Source organism: Cervus elaphus, chromosome 15, assembly GCF_910594005.1.
Source record: "Cervus elaphus chromosome 15, mCerEla1.1, whole genome shotgun sequence".
In the NCBI taxonomy this organism is placed as follows: domain Eukaryota; kingdom Metazoa; phylum Chordata; class Mammalia; order Artiodactyla; family Cervidae; genus Cervus; species Cervus elaphus.
The window spans coordinates 78,749,580-78,767,554 of record NC_057829.1 but is presented as its reverse complement, the minus strand read 5'-3'; the positions used below and the strand labels follow the sequence as shown (position 1 = coordinate 78,767,554).

The 17,975-nt window shown below is 44.7% G+C and overlaps 1 protein-coding gene across 5 annotated transcripts in view; it reads left to right on the top strand.

Annotated features, from left to right (window-relative positions):
- GFRA1 (GDNF family receptor alpha 1) overlaps nucleotides 1–17,975 on the top strand; it is a 224,586-nt gene that overhangs the window by 188,122 nt on the left and 18,489 nt on the right. For all 5 annotated transcript variants that reach the window (XM_043926537.1, XM_043926538.1, XM_043926534.1 and 2 more), the window contains 2 exons: nucleotides 1,632–1,766; nucleotides 5,541–5,722. In XM_043926537.1, coding sequence (XP_043782472.1) covers nucleotides 1,632–1,766; nucleotides 5,541–5,722 — 317 coding nt within the window. The remainder of the gene's footprint in view (nucleotides 1–1,631; nucleotides 1,767–5,540; nucleotides 5,723–17,975) is intronic.

Here is a 17,975-nt window from a genome sequence, read left to right as displayed (position 1 = left end):
ACCAGGGATCAAACCCGTGACCACCCTGCAGTGGAAGGCTGGGGTCTCAACCACTGGGCAGCCAGGAAAGTCATTCCTCCAAATTTGCATTCAGTTTTTCCTTTTCTTAAATACAGTAGTTCCTAGTAAGGATTATTTATCAACGATAGAATTACATGTTTAAGAAATAACAGAATGAATTAAATCATGTTCATTGTAGAGTTTTTTAAAATGCAGAGAAGCCCACAGTGTTAAAAGATCTCTAGCCCCACTCCCAGATGTAATCACTGTTAATGCCTTAGTCTGCACATTCGAGGTGCACACGCTCATTGAAAACTCCATGTGGGTTCAAGCTCAACAAGCTGCTACATACCTGAGGATAATGAAATCACCTAAGGGAAGAACTAGTTGAAACAATGCATTCTGTGAGCCAGAATTTATTTCTCTCTTGGGTCCAGATCTTTCCCTCCACTCTGGCCACTGGGTTCTAAGATCTCTGAAGATAAAGCTAGTTCCTACCTTTTCCAAATGTCAGAGATCCATTCTGGAGCCAGACATACAGTGGGTGCTTAGCAGACATACTGTAACCTCTTCATTCAGTGTTTGGGGTGCCTGTTCCTTTCTCACCTAAAGTTACAAACTTCTCTCTGCTGTGGGTTGAAGTTTTCATCCCAAGGTAGAATGGGACATTGTTTAGTTCAAGTCAGTAAGGAATGTAGGGCAAAGAAGATATGTCCTTGATCCATAAGAGCTTAAAAACATTTTTTTTTTCTTTCTCTGAACCAAATATATCCTGTGGCTCACTGGACTGCCTATTACTTCTTACTTCCACAAAACATATAAAAACAGAAGGCTTCTTGGCATGAGTAGGCATTGCCTGGTGTGAGCCACCCAGGAGAAGACATTTGGGTCGTGTTAAGTGTAAATGCATTGTTTATTTGCACCAATACAGAATTCATCAGAAGAACAATGAATACACAAGAAGATGTAGGCAAGAGACCACCCAGCGTTTCTTTGAGGATTTTTGAGGACTATTAAGACAATGCCACTGGCTTAGGAAATTTCCACTGTTTATTTCCAATTCCATCACAACTTGCAAGACCTTGTTTAAATCTGTTGAGAGTCTAGTGAGCAGAGGCATCCTTGAATACATCTAGAACTTGGGGTAACCCATAAGGAAAGCTTCTAAGCTTCCCTGGGTTACTCTGAAGGAGCCATTTGCTTCTGAAGGAAGTAGATGCAAAGTCCTAAAAGGCCTTTTAAGATATGTAAAACCAGCTCTATCTATTTGTGAAGATTAATGACATTTTCAAGAAAATGCAAGGGATTTGGCAATTCATGCATTCTAAGTTAATTCCCTCCTGCTCCATGACATCCATACCATTTGTGCAGAGAAAAATACCCTAAGCGCATCTCAAGGAGTTCTGTTAGAATTTTTAAAGTAAATGTGCAAATTATTTTATGTGCTCAAGATAAATTGCCAAAAAAATGCACTGCTTAACATAATTTCCCACTCAGCAAACACAGTGTTTGTAATTATCCACGGTGTTATCCACGGTGCATCTGAAGTCAGAGGAACATTTGTTTCTTTTCAGGCTATAGGAAAGTTTATATCATCACAAGAATAAAACGCCTTGTTTTTACTCTTTTAGGTACAGTCATGACCCCCAACTACATAGACTCCAGTAGCCTCAGCGTGGCCCCCTGGTGTGACTGCAACAACAGTGGAAACGACCTGGAGGAATGCTTGAAATTTCTGAATTTCTTCAAGGACAACACATGTCTTAGTGAGTTTGAAAAAATAGACAACAGCCACACAAACGTTTTCCCCTAAGTTCAAACTGTACTTTTTGTGTTTCCTATGTCTGCCTCCTCTGTGTGTGTGTCTCTTTTTTTTTTCCCTGATCGCTGCTGGTGAATCCAGATCCTTTTAGCCACACTGCGTGGTGCAGCTGGACCAGAGCAAGTGACGAACTGGGTGCCGCCCAGGTGGCGAGTCCAGAGGCCCCGGGAAGCGAAAGACTCAATAGCCAAGGGCACATCGTGTGGGGAGGAGCACTTCTACCCACAGATGAAATGTTGATCTTGGCAATCAGCCCCACATCCGTTCCAGAGGTTTTTAAAACCTGGGCAGCATACACAATGTGAAAGACTTCGGGCAAGTTAGATGAGGGTAGGCCCCCAAAGGCTCTGTGAGAAAAATTAGAATGTTAACATCAATAGCCCCCTGGATGTTCAGGGTTGGCTCAGAGGAGAAGCAGCACTTCTTGAGTGGAATGGGCTGGTGATGCAGCCAGGAGCTTCAAATATCTCCGGAGATGAGATGAGCTGGGGGTGGCGGTCGGGGGGAGGTTTCTGCTTGGAAACAGTACCATTATTATTGCAGGGTCCTTTAGGCAATTTGGAAACACGTTTCCCAGGGGAAGAGGGATAGAGAGAAATGTACGGGTGTGAACGATGGGCCTCATCAAATGAACTTCGAAAGCACTGTGCCAGATCTCCCTTCTATCCACCGAGTTGTGTGCGCCCCAGGCGAGGAAGCAGCTGAGTACCTCATTTGTGTCTTGCAGCAGCCGCCATTCATTTCTCGGGTGCCTCCTCTGTGTGTAAACTCCCTCTAGGAGGAGTGTAACATATATCCAGTTGGCCAAAAAGCTCATTCGGGTTTTCCCGTAGGATGTTAGAGAAAACTTGATCAAACTTTTTGGCCAGCCCATTACATTGTCTCATTGACTGTAATCTGCACAAGAATCCTGGGAGATGCACTAATTAGTATCCCCATGCCCCAGTGGAATAAGCAGCTGGTATTCACCTAGACCAGCCACGCCAGAGATAGGATCCAAAGCCCCACCCAGTTCCTTCCTCTGCACCCCGGGGGCTTCTGAATCAGGCCTGAGATTGAAGGGCTGGTGGATAAAAATACAAGCCTGAACATCAAGGACCAGGTAGAACTTTCCAGTGGGAATCCTGGGCCAAGGTTCACCTGCCTCTGAGCACTGTGCCCTTAGGTGACAATTTCTCCATGGTACTCTGACTGATTTCTAAAGAATTAGCCAACTATTTACTGCTTGCACACAGGAAAGCTTTTAAGTGTTACTTCAAAAACCTCCTCATTGTTTCTTTTGTTGAAAAGACAAATCTAAGAGATTCACTCAGTAGGTACTTGGCTATAACCAAATGCTTTGATTATCTTAAAACGAAAACAAGCTTTTGGATACTGAAGTGAAATTTGAAACTAGTCTAACGTGTGGAGACATTTGCCAGAATAACATTGGGCACTATATCGTGAAACTATACCTTAAACCTCTTCTTTGGTCTTAACTAAAAAAAATCGTGTGTGTGTGTGTGTGTGTGTATCCTGTTTTTCACGTCCTGCACACTCTTCTGGCAGAATCCAGCTTTTAATGAAGATAAAGCAATGACCATAGAGGTCAGTGTGAGAAAAAAAGATTATACTCACTTGGGCTGGAAGACCGCTGCCTCAGAGAGAAATTAAAGTGGTCCCTGCTTAATAATATTTTGGTGAAGGGAAGAATGGTATCTTAATGCTAATGATTTTTTAATAAACATAAACACATTTGGTCTTCAGTGAGGACCAAAGCCAGCCAGAATTTTTCATAGTCATTCCATTTATACTTTGATTAGATGGAGCACAGCCTACCAAAGACACAGACTAAATTCAGCCTCTTGCAACAGGCCTTAGGGTAGAAGGAACTGGAATTTGTAGGTTTCAACCTAAATGCGATAACCCAGTTCCCCCATCCCTTCAGATTAACCAAATCTCTCTAATTCCCCTAGCACAAGCATGATGCCAATCTATTGCTTCCCTGGTGGCTCAGACGGTGAAAGAACCTATCTGCAGTGCAGGAGACCCGAGTTCAATCCCTGGGAAGGGAAGATCCCCTGAAGAAGGGAATGGCAACCCACTCCAGTATTCTTGCCTGGAGAACCCCATAGACAGAGAAGCCTGGCAGGCTAAAGTTCATAGGGTCGCAAGGAGTCAGACGTGACTGAGCAGCTGAACAACAACAATGTATTGTATGCTTTCTCTGTTTGCCCCCTCAACCAGAATATAACCTCCAAGAGGACAGGGACTTTTCTGTCGTGTTGGTGTCATTTGTCCCCTGCTGATTCTCAGCACAGAACAGTGCCTGGCACTTAGTAGATATTCCATTGACACCTGAATGAATGAGTGAGTGAGTGGACAATCTTCCCAAATGACAAGGCAGACATGCTGGAAATCACAGTTTCAACAAATGACATGGTCTCCTGAATCTACATGCCTTAACAGGACAAAGGGAGGTTTTGTTTTATTGTTGTAGTCCTGGGTTATTTGAGGAAACTGGTTGCCCAAGTACCACCTTCTTTACCTTCCACCCACCCATTAAGCTCTGTAACCCAACTGGGAGCTCAAGAAGCATTGATGTTAATTTGAAGCTGTTTCCTACAGACTTAAAAATGTAAAGTTTTTGAAAACAAGCTTCCAATTTGCTGAACTTCAAGGATAACAATTTTAGAACAAAATGTCACTTCTGAGAGGAAGATTAGGCTTAAATTATTCTGTCTCATATATTGAAAAATGCCAGCTAAGAGTCATATATTAACAATTTGCACATTCAGGTCCCAAATGGAAGAGTTTGATTTTTTATACAATGAATATGAAATAAAAAAAAAATCCTAAATCCAGGCCAAATCCCTGAGGACCTGATTAAAACCTGTTTTTTATTCATCTCGGGGAGGGGAACAACACACAACCAATTTACTCTTGCCATAAAAAACAATCTAATCCCATGAAATTGTAATAAGCTTTTAAAGTTTTACATTTTAAACTTTTCATTTAAGCAGGGCTGCGCCTTCCTAATTATGCAGATTTTGTTCAGAAGACTGGGAGCAGAAAGGAAAAAAATAATCTTGCTTACATTTTCACGATATATTATTGATGAGGTTTGGGATATATTTTTCTTTAAAGAAATCGGTTGTGTTTGTACTTTGAGCAATGCCGGGCTCATAGTAGGTGCTCTTTGGTAGCGGATCACATTTTTTTTTTTTTTGCTGTTTGATTTCACTGCCTGCTGAATTTGTATGAATGCAACTGAGTCACCCCAGCCTCATAATTAGGGATGTGGTACTTACTAATTAGCTTGCCATTAGTATAGAATTTTGACACAGGCATTTTTTTGAAAGATGGAACAGTGATTGTGATCCTAAGTAGCAGGTCTGAGGCTATTTTGAGTCAAGTTTCAAAAGACTTGACTGATGAATGTTTCAGGGAAAGGATCTTATTCAGTGCCTGGTATCTGAAGAGGGGCACGATAAATATCTGTTGCACTTATAGAGCATAGCTAAGTGTCCAGCTCAGGGTTTAATGAGTGAGTTGATTTTAGAGCACCTGACCCCTGGCTGGCTCTCAGTATGTAGGGAGTGGATGGATGGATGGGTTTTGCTCAGAGAAGTCCAGTGCTCTCGTCAGAATTCCTAGGGTACCCCTCTGGCTTCACGAATCCTGTCCGTTACATTTGCTGCTTGACTTCGAAATTGGATTTCCTCCTGTTTTACTGCAGAAAATGCAATTCAAGCCTTTGGCAATGGCTCGGATGTGACTGTGTGGCAGCCAGCCCTCCCAGTTCAGACCACCACTGCCAGCACCACCACAGCCTTCCGGGTCAAGAACAAGCCCCTGGGGCCAGCAGGCTCTGAGAATGAAATCCCCACTCACGTTTTACCACCTTGTGCAAACTTACAGGTAAGAGAGGAGGCCCGAACTCTCCGTTGGCATGGACTTCTGGGTGGGGACGCAGACTCATTTTCTGAAATGCATTTAGAGATGGATGGAAAGAGATGGAATGCTGCTCAGGTTTAAATCTTAAAAGTGCATTTTAAGCATGAGAGGTGGAGATCATGACGTACTGTAGAGTGGAGAGACAGATGGACTCTGGGACCAACTCTGCCATTTACGAGGCATGGGCCTTTGGTCCAAGCACTTGTGTTGGTCTTGGTGTCCTCACCTATGAAATGAGGGGCTCGGACAGATGAATCCTTAAGCTTTCTGTTTGTGAAGTGGTAGATTTGAGTTGGCTATTTGTTTATTTAGTATGCTTTTGCAGTGTTCTGTCCAAAGCAGCAGCATACAGAAAAGGAAGAAGAAACTCTTGGCTTTCTAAAAAAAAAAAAAATTTTTTTTAATTTTATACAACTTTTATAGGTTACTTTCCATTTACAGCTATTTCAGAATATTGTCTATATTCCTTGTGTTGTATAATACATCACTGAACCTGTCTTATACCCAGTAGTTTGTGCCTCCCACTCCTGTATTGCCCCTCCCCCCATCCTTCTCTCTACTTGTAAACACCAGTTTATTCTCTCTGTGAGTCTGCTTCATTTTTGTTATATTCACTAGTTTATTATATTTTTTAGATTCCACATATAAGTGATAAACAGTATTTGTCTTCTTCTGTCTGACTTATTTCACTTAGTATAATGCCTTCCAGGGTCATCCATGTTGCTGCAATTGGCAAAGTTTCGTTCTTTTTTATGGCTGAGTAGTAGTCCGTTTGTGTTTGTGTGTGTATCTTCTTTATCCATTCATCTGTTGGTGGACACTTAGGTTGCTTTCATATCTTGACTATTGTAAATAGTGCTTCTGTGAATATTGGGGTGCAGGTATCTTTTCAAATTAGCATTTTGTTTTTCTTGTATATATACCCATGAGTGGAACTGCAGACTCATGTGATAGCTCTGTCTTTAGTTTTTTTCTTTTTTTTTTTTGAGAAACCTCCCATACTATTTTCCACAGTGGCTATACCAACTTACATTCCCAGCAACAGTACTCAAGAATCCCCTCTTCCCACATCCTCCACATGTTGTCTGTGTCCTTGTTGATGCTGACAGGTGTGAGATATCTCCTTGTGGTTTTCATTTGCATTTCCTTGATGATTATGATGTTGAGCATCTTTTCATGTGCCTGTTGGCCATCTGCATTTCCTCTTTGGAAAAATGTGTATTCAGTTCTTCTGCCCATTTTTTAATTGGGTTGTTTATTTCTTTGATGTTACGTTGTATGAGCTGTTTATATGTGTTGGACATTAATCACTTATCAGCCATTTCACTTGCAAATATTTTCTCCCATTTATGGGATTGTCTTGGGAGCCCTTGGCTTTGTCTCCATCACCAGCATTTAGACTCAACGTGGAGTATTTAATTCTATCTAAAGTTATGCCAGAGACAGTGTTATTAGTGAATTATTAAGGCAAATGTAGCATCCTGGACAGCTTCATTCTTCAGGAAGCACAAGAAGATGCTCTTTCGTTTGAGTTGCTGTGAAACACTGCACTGCAAACCCCTCGCGTGAAAACAGAGTCCAGTGAAAATGGTCCAGAGACTTCTTTGGGGTTGAGGCAGATCTCCAAGGGCCAGGACCACAATGACCTACAAATGGTCATTTCCTGACTTTAGTCAAAGCAGAGTGCCTATTCTGCCTTTATATTTTTTTCATCATAATGAGTATTCAGCTATTTGGGAACCTGTTCATATACGCACCAAGGATTTTCACACACTTCACCTCTTCGGATATTACCCTCCCGATGGCTGGGGGAGAGATGGTGTGATTGTGTTGTTACGGCAGTGTTGTTCACCTTGTTCTTTCATCAGAGGATGTGGGGCTCCGTGAGGAGACACTTTGTCTCGAGCCCACAGAACTGGCAAGTCATGGAGCCGGCCCTGGAATCTGAGGCTTGTGTTCTTTCCTTGGTTCCTCCTGGATTTGAGAGGCAGTGGTGACCACATGGTGACTTCTGCCTCCTGCCATGCTAGGGGAAGGGACATGTGCCAAGCACAGTGATGTCCCTTCAGCCTTGTCACAGGAATACGTCCTCCCACCTCTCCATCACCCTCTCCTGGGGCCCCACCGAGATCCCCCTCACCAGAACACTAACCAGAAACTTCTCTGCAAATACCTTCTTGACTCACTGCCTTGTCTGTTCCCTGGAAAGTATTGGGGCAGTTTTTCTTTTTTTCTGTTTTACACTGTTTATTCATTTATTTGGCTATGCTGAGTCTTCATTGTGGCACGTGGGATACTTCATTGTGGCGCTCAGGCTCCTCGCTAGTTCTTCTCTCTAGTGCAGTCCCCAGACTGAGTTGCCCTGCTGCATGTGGGACCTTCATTTCCTGACCAGGGGTCAGGGATCAAACCTGCATCCCCTGCATTGGAAGGTGGATTCATAATCACTGGACCTCCAGGGAGGTTCCGGGTCAGGTTTTCTGCTTCTGCTTTGCTTGCTCTCGTCTCACCCCAACACTCCCCTCTTCTTCTTAAGATATCCCACCTGCCATTCAGCCGAGCTGTTTCTATTCTCGTCCTCCTGGGTCCCCACCAACATCGCACTCTCAAATGCACTCACACAGAAGACTAAGGAGAAGGTGGGTGGGAAGGCACAAGCCTAGGGTCAACCAGATGTTCTTCATACTTCTAAAGCATTTCCTGAGCCCTTCTCATCTTCAAAGCACCGTGCAAAAAATGCCAGAAGTAGGGGGAGGCTGGGGAATACTGCGGCATCTAACCTCGCCAGCCTGCACAGAGCCCTGCGGTTCAGGGAGGGGAAGCCACTTGTGCTAAGTCACCAGCTGGTTAGAGGTATGTCTAGAAGCAGACATAGCACCGCAGAGCAGTCTCTTCTTTCTCTGTGGCCAAGCCTCAGTGTCCTGCTTCCTCTTAGGTCAACCTTCCGTTCTTGTCGGGTCCGCTCAGATTCCAGCATCAATAAAGACTGGTGGCCAGATGAGAGTAGGACCCTGTTATAATCAGGTGATGACAGTGGCCAGAGGTGGTTCCTGACCACAAGAGGAGGCAAAGCTCTGGCTGCAGCAGAAACAGGTTCTTCTCTGCTCATATCTAAGTACATGTAGCTTGAGGTAGAGGCATTGTCCAGCCTGTATATTAACCTCCTTTGGTGTTCTGGAAACTTCATGGAGGTGGGCATTCAAAACTAAAATTCTGTCCTCCGTGAATGTACAAATGGTAGGCAAGATGCAGCTGGTCAGTGTCTTTGGAAGTTCAGACTCTGTGAATAGGTGGCATCTCAGAAGAATAGTCGTTGCTGGAAACTCCTTCAAATTAGTTTTTCCCCATGGGAGAACAGTCTGCAGCCATGAGGAGGTGTTCTTCTCTGCATCTCCCTGTCAGCCCCCACCCCCCCAGATCATCTGTCCTCTGCTTTTTGGGGTACAGTGCTTGGCTTGGCCACCAGTATTTACCTCCAGCTAGATCTGCTCGACCATCTCCCCTGTAAGGGGAACCCTGTACCACTGCAGGGTTTCCCTGGCAACGTCAGGGGACCCATGAGGTCTATTCCCAAGAAACAGGCTTTCCTTCCCCTGTACTAGTGGTAGGGACTCTGCCTCATAAACAGAGGGACAAAGTGCAATTAAAGTGTGATGTTTGTTTCAGGATTGCCATTTAACTTCTCAGCAGAGTGGGGCAGTGGAGACGGGGGAATACAGAGGAAGCAGGGGGACAGCCACACCTCTCTTCCTGATGACACGCACAATCCACCCATCTGGGAGCTAAACAGAATTTTACTTCTAGGGAGCTCTTAAGGGTTCCACGAAACCTCACCTTACCTCCTAAGATGATTCCCTATGAGAGCCCATTTTTGCACGCATGAGGCAGGGGGTGAGGGCTTGGGTCAAGCATGTGTGCAGACCCAGGCTCTCATCCTCACCAGCATTGTGACCTCTCCAAGCCTCCACTTCCTCATCTACAAAATGCTAGGACTTCTTTGGAGAAGGAAATGGCAACCCACTCCAGTGTTCTTGCCTGGGAAATCCCATGCACAGAGGAACCTGGCCAGCTGCAGTCCACGGGGTCACAAAGAGTCAGACTTCCTAGCTGCTAGATTGAGAGGATTAAATGGTGGTAATTTTTCATTGCCTGGGGTAGAGTGAATGTTCCAGAATGTCACATGTGATGCTTAGTCCCAAGTCAGTTGGCCATTTTTAGTCCCTTTGCAAGAGATGGATGGTGGTATTGTGCTTTGCTTGGGGTGTTACACTGGGGAATGGTGGTGTGAGTTAGCACTAACAGTTGTAGAGCAAGTTTCATTTTGTGAAACATTTCACATGCATTGTGCTCTTTAGTCCTCACAGCACCCCACGAGTCAGGTATGGTAGTTGTCCTTCTCTTTTACAAATGAGGCAACTGAGGCAGGGACATGATAGGAACTTAACCGAGATCATACAGTAATTCTCTGGTGGGGCTAGGATGTCTGACTCTGAGGCCAGTGCACGTTCTCCTTGCTCCATGACCTTGGACAACCTGGGCTCTTTCTTTGAATTAGAAGTGGATAGAGAGGAAGAAGTAAAAAATAGAAAAGGAGGTCATGCAGTATTTGTCTGTGTCTTAGCGTAATGTCCTCTAGGTTCATGATCTCATTTATATGTGGAATCTAAAAAAGTTGAACTGTTTAAAGCAGAGACTAGAATGGTGGTTACCGGGGGCTAGGAGTGGGAGAAATGGGAAGATGTTGGTTATAGGGTACAAACTTTCAGACATGCAACGTGAACAAGATCTGGATATATATAGCATGGTGACAGTACTTAGCAATATCATATTATATGCTTGAAATTGCTTAGAGAGTACATCTTAGTTGTTCTTACCCCACCCCATGCCCAAAACTGATAACTGTGTTAGATGAGTAATAATATGTTACTCAGCTTGATTGCTGTAAGCCTTTCACAATGTCTGAAAGTGAAAGTGTTAGTTGCTCATTTGTGTCCGACTCTTTGGGACCCTATGGACTGTAGCCCACCAAACTCCTCTGCCCATGTGATTCTCTGGACAAGAATACTGGAGTGGGTAGCCTTTCCCTTCTCTGGGAGATCTTCCAGACCCAAGGATCATACTCAGGTCTTTTGCATTGCAGGCAGATTGTTTATCATGTGAGACACCAAGGAAGCCCCCAATGTATACATATATTGAAACATCAAGTTGTATGCCTTAAGTAAATACAATTTTTATTTGTCAATCATACCTCCATAAAGCTGAAGGGGGGTAGGAAGGATCGAAAAAAAGGAAAGGAGAAGCTGGATTTTGACAGACCCATGTGTCCCAGTGCTTCCTGAAGGCAGCAGTTTGAATGATGGAAAAAACAGAAAGCTCATGCTTTAGGCATGGATGTTTCATGACTAAATCCCAGGAGAGAGAGTATAAGGGAAAGACAAAGTTTGCCAGTAAAACTTCTTGCAGTTTGATGATCTCTTTAAAATGACCTACATTAAGAATGGTTGAAAGAATCAGTGGAAGCCAGAGGATTGGGAGGGATGAGTGACTGATGAGAAATGGGACTTAGCCCACGAGAACGTGGTCCCTGGCATTGATTTAGAACTCTTGCTTCAACATAGGGCTCCCAGGAGACTCATTCTTCCCATCTGTCCTTCCTTTGCCTGCCTGGCTGTCTTCAGACAAATTACCATTTGCCAGGGGGTCCTAGAAATATCTTAGAATGGCGTTTGTCCCAGTGCATGTGTCATTACTCAGAATAGAACTGACTTAAACCAGCTTGGGATCCATTGGTAACAGATTTGGAGAAAGTCAACTATCTTTGGCAGCTCTAAAGTTCACTTCCCTTGAGAAGCACCCTCTTGTAATATTTTTAAATATACAATAATATGAGAAAACTCGGAGGGACTTGGGTTTCTGTCTTAACATTTGAGATAGATTTCCCCCTTGGAAGGGAAGAAATAAGAATAAACGTTTTCAACAGTCGGTTTCAAAGTGTAATTATCAACAAACCAAACACAGTTCTGTTTGGGGAAAAGAGTAGCTTTGGGTGTGGTGTATATAGGGCTCATCTGCAGTTTCTATGAAAGGCTCAGCTTTAAAAAAAGCAAAACTGATTGATTAGTATAAAATGTCATAGAAACGTCTAAGAGCTAACCCCCTGAGGTGATAAAATACCAGGTTTTGGGTAGCCAGCCAAGCTCCCATGTCAGGATTAATTGGCAGGCATATTAGTAACAAGCGTGACACAGGCTGGGCTATTGTTGGCATATCCCTTTGACTTGTACAAAGTGGTCACATGATAAAGAAACATTAAAAATCCTACCAATTATTTCATCTTCTGTGCACTTGAGTGGCCTGGGAGCTGGAAAAAGCTCAGCATATTTAAATCAAATGTACTGTACTTGTCACTTATTTAAAGTAAATATCTTTTGGAAGTGTAGGTGTTAGAAAAATCTCTACTTTGCGTTGTTGAACATCACTTAACTCTGGTGGCTTAAAGTGACGACCTCTTAAAGTAGCCTTTCTTTTGGCCCTAGCTTACAACGATCAAATAGGATTGTAGAGACTGGGGGATACAGCCTTGGGACTAGTGCTGAGGATCCTTGAGAAATCTTCACTGCCTCTGTCCCTTTTCTTGGAAGGAGATGTGAGGTGTGATTGAGAGGAGAAAATCTGATAGGTGGGGGTTCATGCTCAGAGCTAAAGCTGCAGGATGGAGGTCAGGTGGTTGTGGGCACTTAGTGGGGAATCTTGGGAACACAGCTAGTGACATCCAAAGTCAGTTTGTTTTTATGAACCAGAAAAACACATCTGTGAGTGAGACATGGAGGGACAGCAATTGTGGATCTCAGGTTTACGTCCCCTCTCCTCATCCTAGTGGTACTTTTAAGGCAGCATTCTAGAGAAGAACTCATGAAAGCAACTTTTTCGATCATAAAGGAGATGTGAGTGGGGTCTAAATGAATAACTTTTGCAAGAATGCTTACTCCTAAAGTCAGCAGTGCAAAAGCTGGCTGTCCCTTCCCCCCTTCAACAATCATGTCATCTTCTTTGGCAGTCAGACTCTGCTATCCCCGAGAGGGACTGTGCTGGCCCTCTGTGGGCCATGAGGGCAAAGACTCTGAGGTGGGCATTTTTTTTCTGGAGCAGACCACCTGGATTCACTCGATTTCAGGCTAGGTCTGCACCTCCCTGGTCTCTCAGGAAAGCCTCAGTACAGTCCCTTCTCTTGGCCAAGTACAATTTGAAGTTTATAGAAATGCATTGGGCACTTGTATGTTGTTGTTTAGTCACTGAGTTGTGTTAAACTCTTTGCAAACCCATGGACTGTAGCCCATCAGGCTCCTCTGTCCATGGGATTTCCAGGCAAGAATCCTGGAGGGGTTGCCATTTCCTTCCCCAGGGAATCTTCCCAACCCAGGGATCTAACCCGCGTCTCCTGCATCGGCAGGCAGATTCTTTACCACTGAGCCACCAGGGAAGCCCCTTGTGTGCTGAAGCACAACATTTACAGGTTGGTAGTAGGCGCAGGAGAGTGAAAAGTAAAAGTGAAAGTCACTCAGTCGTGTCGACGCTTTGTGACCCCGTGGACTGTAGTCCATGGAATTCTCCAGGCCAGAATACTGGAGAAGATAGCCATTCCCTTCTCCAGGGGATCTTCCCAACCCAGGGATCAAACCCAGGTCTCCTGCATTGCAGGTGGATTCTTTACCAGCTTAGCCACCAAGGAAGCCCAGTAGGGGCAGGGGGTGATGCAATTTGGCTGTCTTTAACCTCTGCATATAACCTCTTTAACTCATACATATTAGAATATTTGAATATTGAATTTGAATGTTCAATATTAGAATATTGCAAGAATCTCTATCTGATAAGATCTTCCATCTTGGAAAAACAGCATGCCTTACCCTTCTACTGCCCCAGTACCTCATCAGGCCTAAACAAAGTCCACCTGCCTGGATAGGGCCAGACCAGACCGGAAATGATTTTGAAGCTCTTCCCAGACAGGCCAAACCCCAAAAGTCTCAGTATGGCAGGAAGGCAATTATCCAACCCTGCTAAATACCCAGGACTCTGCTGGCTGTGACCAAGTGAAAATTTTAAGTGTTGAGTTTTAAAAGGAAAGCTGCCAATGGGTGTTCTGTAAATCATTTGTGCCAGAAGACTGACCCCATTATGTCAGCTAATCCTGGAAATACAGGAGGTAAATTTAAATCTTCTAGCATGAAGCACTTAATCAATATTCTAAATGTTTTCCTTGCAATTTATGCTAGCAGAGCAATGGGGTGCTTTGGCGTCCCGTTAATCTTCTGGAGAAGAGGCGCTGGAGAGGAAGGCTAGGGTGGTGGGGTTTTGCACAGGCTGACTGCTGGGAGGATGGGAAGCTAAGAAGGAGATAGGGAGAGATGCTTATTCCACATCCGGCCCCTTGCGTGGCAGACTTGTCCCCTGGACTCATGCCATCCTTACCAGTGGTTAGAGCTGCCTGGCAGGTACCTCCTTTTCAGCCTGTGGTTGACAACCTCAAAGTTGCTTTGCTGGGAAGAGCATGATCTTTGGAGTTGGTTGAACTTGAGTTAGGTTCCTAGCTCACTTCCCATTGCTCTCTGCCCTGGGGCATATTTCTTACTGTCTCTAAATGTCTCCTGTAAGTTATCACCCACCTCTTGGGTTTGTTGTGAGGATTAGAGAACTAGCACCGCTACGCAGAGGGCTCAGTGTGACTAGCCAGCCCTTTGCACTTGGAAGTGGCCACTGTTACGATGATTGATGAGCTTTAGCTCTGGATCTTGGAGCCATACAGGAAGGTTGTTCTCTGCTTTGGGTGGGGCGGGGGTGGGGGTGGACATGGATGAGGAAAGATGGAGCCCTTTAGGTTTTGCTTCCTTAACTTGCAAGAAGGGTTTGAACCTCATGATATCCTGCTGGTTCTACTATGTGGTCATTGTAGAATGTCCCAAGGAAGGAGGGGAAGGGGAGGAATATTCTATGGACAGCTGGCCAAGAAGGAAAGGAAACCCAAGACAATAAAGAAAGGACCTGGGATTAGAACTGTTTGAAATTCCATCCCTCCATGCCCAGGAGTCTCATGAGAAAACCACCTAAAATCAGACTCTCAGTGCTGTGAACTTGGAACCACGACAGTAGTCACGTCTTGGTCCAGCCTGGGTGTCAGAGTAGGACTCTGATTGCCACATCTTCTGAACTAGTGCTGACGTTGGGAAGAGGTGACACGCTGGTAAAAAGGAAGCACTCTCATATGCTAAAAAGATAGTGTTTGAGAGCTAACCCTGCCTCTTAGCCTCAAAGACCAGAAGTTTGCAGTCTTTCCTGTATCTGCATTCCACCAGCGCTCTTATTTGCCTAATATTTATCTTTAAACTCAGTGTCTTTTAATAGGCATACTGTTAATAACATTTGTGAAACCAGAATCAATGCAATAGCTCTCTATATTTAAAAAATCATTATATATATTAAAGTAATAAAAATGTTTTTTATGCTACTAAATAATGTCCCATATGCAAGTGGTTCCCAAACCCCACTTTAGGAAACATTAAAATCTATTCATATGACAGATCCTAGAGCTATTTTCTTTGGTAATTTGCATCACCTCTGCTTTTTATGGTTTTGTATTAATAAAGCAAATATGCAAATAGTTCTTTCAGTGGGTCAAGAACTATTCTAAGCACATTACATAAATACATATATATATATATATATGCTATATGATGCTGGGAAAGATTGAGGGCAGGAGGAGAAGAGGGTGACTGAGGATGAAATGGTTGGATGGCATCATTGATTCAATGGACATGAGTTTGAGCAAACTCCAGGAGATGGTAAAGGACAGGGAAGCCTGGCATGCTGCAGTCCATGGGGTCACAAAGAGTCGGACATGACTGAGCAGCTGAACAACAATATGTATGTGTGCATATATGTTATGTATATAAACTCATTCAATTTTGATAGTAACTTCATGAGGTTACTACTGTTATGATTCCCATTTTTCAGATGATAGACCTGAGACACATAGAGCCTTGATCAGGAGAAGAGAAAGTGAACAGCAGCCTATTTCTCCTCTGTGCATTTTTAACTGGCTATACTGTATAATACGTAAATCAGAACATTTTACCTTTTTGTTTCTGGATAACATTTTTCATCCAATAGAGACTAAATCAGTCTCTAAATTCTTGTTGAACATCTGGCAGATTGAGGTGCCAGACTGGTTCATAAACCAGCATAAAGAAAGGTAATGATGCTTATTCTGACGCCAACTGGTGTCCTGCGGTACAACTCAATTCTGACACTAGCCCCCTGAGTTATCACAGATGCTACAGGTTAAGGGCATGGTCCCAACAAGACTGCCCACTTCAGATGCCAGCCAAACTCCAGGGGTCTCCAGGCCACCCGCTTTTCTGACCAGCTGGCTAAAAATTCAATTGTGAAACTTCCATAAAGGCTGTTCAGTGACCTCTTGGCTATGAACTGAAGAGTTCTGTAGGTCAGGCTTACTCAGTTTCAGCCCTGTTAGCCTGTTGGCCTGGTAATGCTTTGTTGTGGGGATTGCCCTGTGCCTGGCAGGTTGTTGAGCAGCACCCCAGGCCTCTGCCTTCTAGATGCCAGGAGCCCCTTTCCTCAACTGTGACAACCAGAAGTGGACCCACACACTTAGCAAGTGTCTCCTGCAGGACATATTCACCCCTGGTGGGGGACCACTCAGGTGTCTCAGTGGTAAAGAATCCACCTGCCAGTGTGGGAGACAAAGAAGACTCGGGTTCTATCCCTGGATCGGGAAGATCCCCTGGAGGAGGGAATGGCCACCCACTCCAGTATTCCTGCCTAAAGAATACCATGAACAGAGGAGCCTGGCGATCTGCAGTCCATGGGGTCACAAAGAGTCAGACGTGACTGAGCACACACACTCGCCCAGGAAATGAGGGCTGCTTCAAAAGCCCTCTCTCCTTTCTACTAATATCAGAGACGGCGGTGTGTGAGAGTCTTCTCGGGTTTCTTCCTTGTGTGTGGTGAGGAACATCAGGAGATGGAGGAGCAGATGGGTGCGTTGGACCAAATCTAAGTTGTGCCAGCAAGAGCAATGTGAAAAGGGGCTCTGGTGACCACCACATGCCCAATTTGCGACACTTAGCTTCCCCAAGGCCACACTCGCCTCAGAGTGAGGCCCGTGATAGAATCCTAAGCGGTGTCAACAGAAGTATTTGACCCGCTTCTCATCATTCAGGGACCCACAGGTGTCTGCGGCCTTCGGACCTTCTCTGAGGCCTCAGCCCTTCTGAGTGATAATTTCACCCATCCAGCATCCCAGATAAGCGCCCTACTGGTGACACGTCAAAAGACTTCTACTCCGCAACCAGAATGGATAGAAGTGTTCAGACCAAACTGCAGTTGGGTTTCTTCTGCATGGACTTTGAGGCTGGGGGAGTTTTAGGAGGGGCTGCAACCCACTGGGATCATGAGGCCAGTGCCAGATGGGTCAGCACTGAGCCCTCAGCACATGCGCTGAATCTAGATGAGTGTGACTTCTGGGTGCCATTTCCTGGGCCTTTTGTTTAAGAAAACAGTCTTGGTGCAGTATGTTATTTGTAGCACTTGGTTTGCGGTTTCTGTGAGGTTGCCGTCATTTCTGTGTAATACACAGTGTTTTCTAGCACCCATTGTGTTTTGTGTGTCATAAAAAAAAAAATTTTTCCAAATTTTGGCTGCACCTGGAGTTTCCATTGCAGAATGCTCTCCTGCTCAGAGGGAGTTTATGTCCTGGGAGAAATGAGCTGCGGGGGGTTGGAGGGGGTGGGGATGGTCTTCCTTTAGCAGAAGCATGAAGCCTCAGGGGACCCTACCCGCCTGCGGCCCCTGGGTTCCCCCAGCAGCCTGCTTTTGGAGCTTGGGACCAGACTGCCAAGTGGCCCCGGGGCCCTGTGTGATGGGCCCAGCTACTCATTGCGTGGAGACTGACAGTGACCTCCTGGGACTTAATCTTCCCGGTTTTAGGTGCCAGCAGATGAGCTCAGAGGAAGCTGTATCCCAAAATCCACCCATGTTAGCCCCGGGAGGAAATAGGCTGTTGTAAAAACACTTTTGGAAATAACTGCTTGTAGAGCGTTTTCAAAGCCCTTCATCCAGGAGAGTGCTTGAATTCAGAGTTCAGAATTGGGTAGGACTCTGTTAAGGCTGCCATACAATCCAGCATGCCAGAACGCATTTTCAA